The sequence below is a fragment of the Echinops telfairi genome, unplaced genomic scaffold (assembly GCF_000313985.2).
Source record: "Echinops telfairi isolate 266 unplaced genomic scaffold, ASM31398v2 ScPeMD7_7420;HRSCAF=8458, whole genome shotgun sequence".
NCBI lineage: Eukaryota > Metazoa > Chordata > Mammalia > Afrosoricida > Tenrecidae > Echinops > Echinops telfairi.
Genome location: NW_022111320.1, coordinates 25035010 through 25040165, shown reverse-complemented (window position 1 = coordinate 25040165; position 5156 = coordinate 25035010). Strand labels below are relative to the sequence as shown.

Genomic DNA, 5156 nt, shown 5'->3' with positions numbered 1-5156 from the left:
TTGCACAGAAGAAAAAGTCTCCCAGAAGAAATCGGAGAAGCTAACACATGGCTCGGGAGTACATTAAACGTAAAATAAAAGTCACTATCACTTAGGTTCTTTGCGTAGTGGTTACAAGTTGGACCACCAACTACAAGGCCAGGAGTTCAAAACCATCTGCTGCTCCGTGGGAGAAAGATGAGGCGTTCTCCTCCCATAAGCAGCTCCGGTCGGAGAAACCTGCAGGGGCAGTTCTACCCTGTCCTAGAATCTAACTGATGGCAATGAGTGTTCTGAGTAAGGTTCACCAAACTTAGAAAAGAAATCAATTAAGAATCAGAAAACCAGCAGCCCATTAGATTGAACCAGGCGATCTCCGACCCCTCTCAAGTTCCTGTGAATGAAGCTGTTTATTCAAGCCCACTTCCGCAGCAAAAACCAAACCCACGGCAGCCAAGTGGATTCTGACTCACAGCCACGCGACAGACAGGACTGGGCAGAGCTGCTTCAGTGTTTCCCAGTTGCACATCTTGATGAGCAGTTAGCCACGCCTTTCTCCTGAGGGGTACCTGCTCTCCCTTAAGCATAGATACAATTTTTTTAAAACAATGATTTTACCATGACTTACGTGGGAAGTAGAGATACTATTGAAACCAGCCCGTATCATCTAATGTAATTTAATTCCGCTCAAGTAGAAACAGGAACACTCTCAATTGAGTACAAATTTTAGTTCACCAAAAAGGCAACATGATTCTTCCAAAATAAAAATCAGACATGCCTGGAAAGCTTACACGCCACCTTGGCAGATCATCCCGGGTGGGACCTCCATCCAACGTGGGGCGGTGGTGGGCGGCATGGGGACCCATGCTGTACACTACCCTCCCTACTTTCCGTCCACTCCAGCTCTGCAGGGACTGTCGCAACAGCAGGGGGGCCTTTGAGGCCGGTGTGGGGCCACAGCCTGTCGCTATCACCCATGGTGCGGCCACGGCGTCTGGCGGGGTGGCTTCACGGGGAAGTGGGTGTAGGTCACAGACGCGCCGATGACCGGCTGGTCCACCAGCTCCACGGCGCACAGCTCCCGCCCGGCCCCGCTGCAGGGCGCCCGCTCCAGTTCCAGCACGGTGATCGTGTTCGGCCCCGAGACGGTCAGGATGTGCTTTGGCACAAACAAGGTCTTCTGCGGGCCCCGCGCCGGCCAGTAGCGGCCCAGGTTAAAGCCATTAATCCACACTTGACCCTGGGGAGAGAGGGGGGAGAAATCATCAGCTGGTGTGGGGGACCAGGCACGTGGGAGCCGCCCGGCGGGGTCACTCAGCCAGGTGGCCGACATGTAGGCCCATAGCGCGGCTATCCATCACATACACGCTTGGGAGCCAGGGCGTGATGGGGGAATAACACAGCGTTCCCCAAAAGAACCTCCCCTGCCTCAGAACCCCATGTGTTTGGTCCCTCTGACTGGTTTTGGCGGCCACAGGCATTGGTATTGGACATGGCATGGCAGTTGTGCCCAGGTTCTGAATGTCCTGGTGCCCTGACAGCTCCGTTGTAGTTAACACCACCCCCACCACCCCTACCCGCCCCAGCCACTATCAGAAGGAGGTGGGAACTCCACACCTGCTTCCAGAGCCATGGTGAGCCTACCAGCTGCAGGGGCTCCCTGTTCCCATGAGCAGGACAACGGGCTTCCCACCCCAAAATGGAAGGTGGGAGAGACTCTCCTGCAGAGAAGGGACAGCACTTGGATGCCTGTCTGCTTGGCCTCCCCAAATGTGCTCGGGTTAGCTCAGAGGCTTGGACTCGCCAATGGGGCACAGATCAATATTCTATTACACAGCGAAGGAGAGGAAGATGGGAGTGTACACACACACACACACACACACACACACACACACACACCTGGGAGAGGGTGAGCAGAGGACAGAAGGGAAGACAGAAATCGTGAGAAAGGAAGGAGGGAAGGAAAGAGGAAAAATGACTACCTACAGTGCTCTGAATAGACTGGGGATGGCTCAGAAGACATCCAGCTGAGGGCTCTCATCTTCTGAGCCCTAAGCCCTACCGAGCCCTGGTCCCTGTCATAATGCGGTTGAGCTGCTGGTCCTGGCCTCTGTCCGAAAGGCAGCTGCAGTCGGCTACTCTGCAGCAATGTTGGGGACTTTACACTCTCCATGTGTCCCCTTTAGTCTAGCCCTGCTCTGGACGTCCAGCCTGGTTCCAAACTGACTGCTGTGGGCAGGCTCCTCAAGTTCCCCCGGGCTCCATTTGGCAGACTGGTGCCTGGGAACAGTGGCACCAGGAGGAAGCAGTACCCGTCAAGTGGCCCTGGGTGAGGGAGTCGGGAGCCCCTTACACTACTCCAAGTGAGGAGGTCCCCGTGATCAGAAACCGCCAGACTGTGGGAGTCAGTCATTTAGAAAAAGGATGACAGTTTTACACGTCTCAAGATTATTTTACTCTTGTTTTGACCATGGGATATGCCACCGCGGCTTATCCTAAAAGGGATATGCGAGATGGCCTCACCGGGTTCTTATCAGTTTGCAATCTCTGGTGCCTTGCTTTTGCAGCCATAGCGACCAGCTGCACCCTACCTCTGTGGTCGAGGAGGGAGATGGGCTTCAAGGCTTCAAAGGCACCTCCGTGGAGGGCCGTGTGAGCAGCACCGGAGGAAGGGCGTGCACCGAGGGTATGCTCGGTCCCTCCTCACACCTAAAAGTCTCTGCCACCAGCTTCTGAGACACTGTCCTTGAGACACCATCCTTGGTGTTCATCCTGCAGAAGATCGACTTGGCACATTGGGGACCGTTTCCCTGTCTCCCTTTCTCCAGAGGGTTTGATATTCGAGTTGGTCCCAAGAAGACCTCGCCTGAGACTGGAAAGGTTGAAGGGAGGCAGCAGCTGTTGCCCTTGGTCCCTGAGGTCAGACGCCAAGACTGAGAGCACTGCTAGGTTTCTGCTCCTCCCTGGTCACTTCCACTCACAATCAGTTCCTTCTCCTAAGTGCCGGCTCCGCTGACCAGCCAGACAGCATTCCCCGAAGCCCTCTCTGTGAGCTCTCCAAAGTGCATGTAACAGTAGCAGCTCACCTTGCTTTCAAAGGCCCATTGTCCACTTGGGCCAGAGTTCAGGAGGCTGCTCCTTGACCTCTGCCTCCCCCTTCCCTGGTTCTCATCCCCAGCTCCTTCCAAGTTCCTGAGGCTCAATTCCTAACCAGAAGGAGTCCTCATGGCTCTGCTTCCCAGACTGAACTGGGACTATAGATACCTCTCCGGGGCACAGAGCTTTGCCTGGGTCTGTCTTCTTCTTTTTTTTTTTTTTGGGTCTGTCTTCTTATCCAGCTAATTTTCCTCTTTACCTAGATTTTGGTCTTTGTGGCCCAGTCCCCCTTCAGTGAGCAGCTAAGTGGGGAGGGACACGCCTGCCTTTCCCAGGAACTAACAACCCTTACAAGACCCCCGTGGCGTGGATTCTCCTGTGTGACCACCGGCTGACTCAGAGCCTGGCCCATAGGGGGCTCCGCAAAGACTGTCTATTGAATGATAACCGCTGCCTTCAAGTATGTTTCCATACTAACCTAAAACTTTCATGAACCCCCCCCACCCCCGACAAAAAAAACACCACACAAACCCAGAAAGAAATTTCAAATTAAAAAACAGACAGATGTTTGGCCGCTTAGAGCAATCAGAAAAACAGCAACTTTGGGTCTATGTTCACACATAACAAAACAGGCCGGAACTGGGTCCACACTGTCCCTTCCGTTCAGGCACATGGCCCACTGCTCCCACAGCATGCTCCCCAAGCTGACCCCTCACCACCTCCCTCTGGCGGGCTGTCTGTCTGGCCCCTGGAGAAGGCATGAGGAGCTGGTAGAATCAGATGGAATACCCTAGCACAGTGGTTCTCAACCTTCCTCATGCCACGACCCTTTCATACCGTTCCTCATGTTGTGGTGACCCCCAACCATCACATTATTTTCGTTGCTCCTTCATCACTGTCATTTTGCTACTGTTATGAATTGGGCAACCCCTGTGAAAGCATCATTTGAACCCCAACGGGGTTGTGACCCACAGGTTGAGAACCACTGTCGTAGCACATAAGTTCCTTAATCTTTGCCCATAGTTGTAGTGATTTAAAATTCACATGACATATAGTCACTTTAAAAAAGGTTTATATACATCATCACAATCAGTTCTAGAGCACACTCCAGCCTCCCAAATTCATTATTTGCTCCCCAATTCCCCTCCAAATCCCACCCCTTCCCCACTGCATCATTCCAGCTCCCCCCAAGGGGCAGTATCCCATACCTTGGGAAATAAGCAGATAACAGAGAACGAATAAAGTCGAAAAGTGACTCTCCTCCAAAAGAGTGAGTGAGAAAGAGAGAAGGTAAAAGCTAACCAATATAGAGCACCAGATAACTACGATATGCTCCCACAACTAACCCGCCTGTCACACATTTTCTGGCCAGCCCCGCAATCCCCTCCCCTGCTTCCCCTATGGTAAGTGCCTATAGTGCACTTTCCATACAGAGTCCGTAGGAAGTGCACTGTGTTACTCTTTATATGGGGTAGGTGTGTTATGAATGTGCGTTTATTTACAGTGATTGTTGTTGGTTTCTGTCAAATGGCTCCCCGGGTCATGGAAACCCATGCCCAACAGAAAGCAGTGCTGCCCAGCCCTGGGCTCTCCTCAACGCGGGCTGCAGATGGCACTGCTGGGGCCCGGGATCTCACCGGCAGCGGGGACTTCCAGAAGCAGGCTCTGAGGTCTTTCTTCCTAGTGAGTGTTCCTCTAGACAGAAGCTCCACTGAAACATGCTCAGCAACTTGACTTGCAAACTGGTTTCCCAGACTGCTGATCCAAGGTGATATCATTTTTCTTCCAATCACCTCTTTCTGGCCACTCACCGCTGGATCTCTTCTCGTGGTTCCTTCCTTTCTCTGAAAAAGTACTGCTTGTGCCCATTGTGAGATTCTGGCTCCCACGTGGATACGGCGTCATCACCCAAATAACGCTCGGGCATGTGGGCATCAGGCCGGCCACCTGTCCTGTCACCCTTCCCAAACCTTTTCCCCAAACCAGCGTTCTATTAGCTTTGGCCTCGATTCATCCTGCAGCTCCTCCTGCATCCGTACTGCAGGACAACATTTCCCTCCGCCTCCTCTGCTCTTACTTTC

At 53.0% G+C, this 5156-nt stretch overlaps 1 protein-coding gene across 1 annotated transcript in view; it reads right to left on the bottom strand.

The window, feature by feature from the left end:
- Nucleotides 1-640: 640 nt before the first annotated feature.
- The window catches only part of GLB1 (galactosidase beta 1), a 102872-nt gene continuing 98356 nt past the window's right edge, over nucleotides 641-5156 (bottom strand). The window contains exon 14 of the mRNA XM_045297677.1: nucleotides 641-1219. Within this exon, the coding sequence (XP_045153612.1) occupies nucleotides 950-1219 (270 nt within the window). The 3' untranslated portion in view covers nucleotides 641-949. The remainder of the gene's footprint in view (nucleotides 1220-5156) is intronic.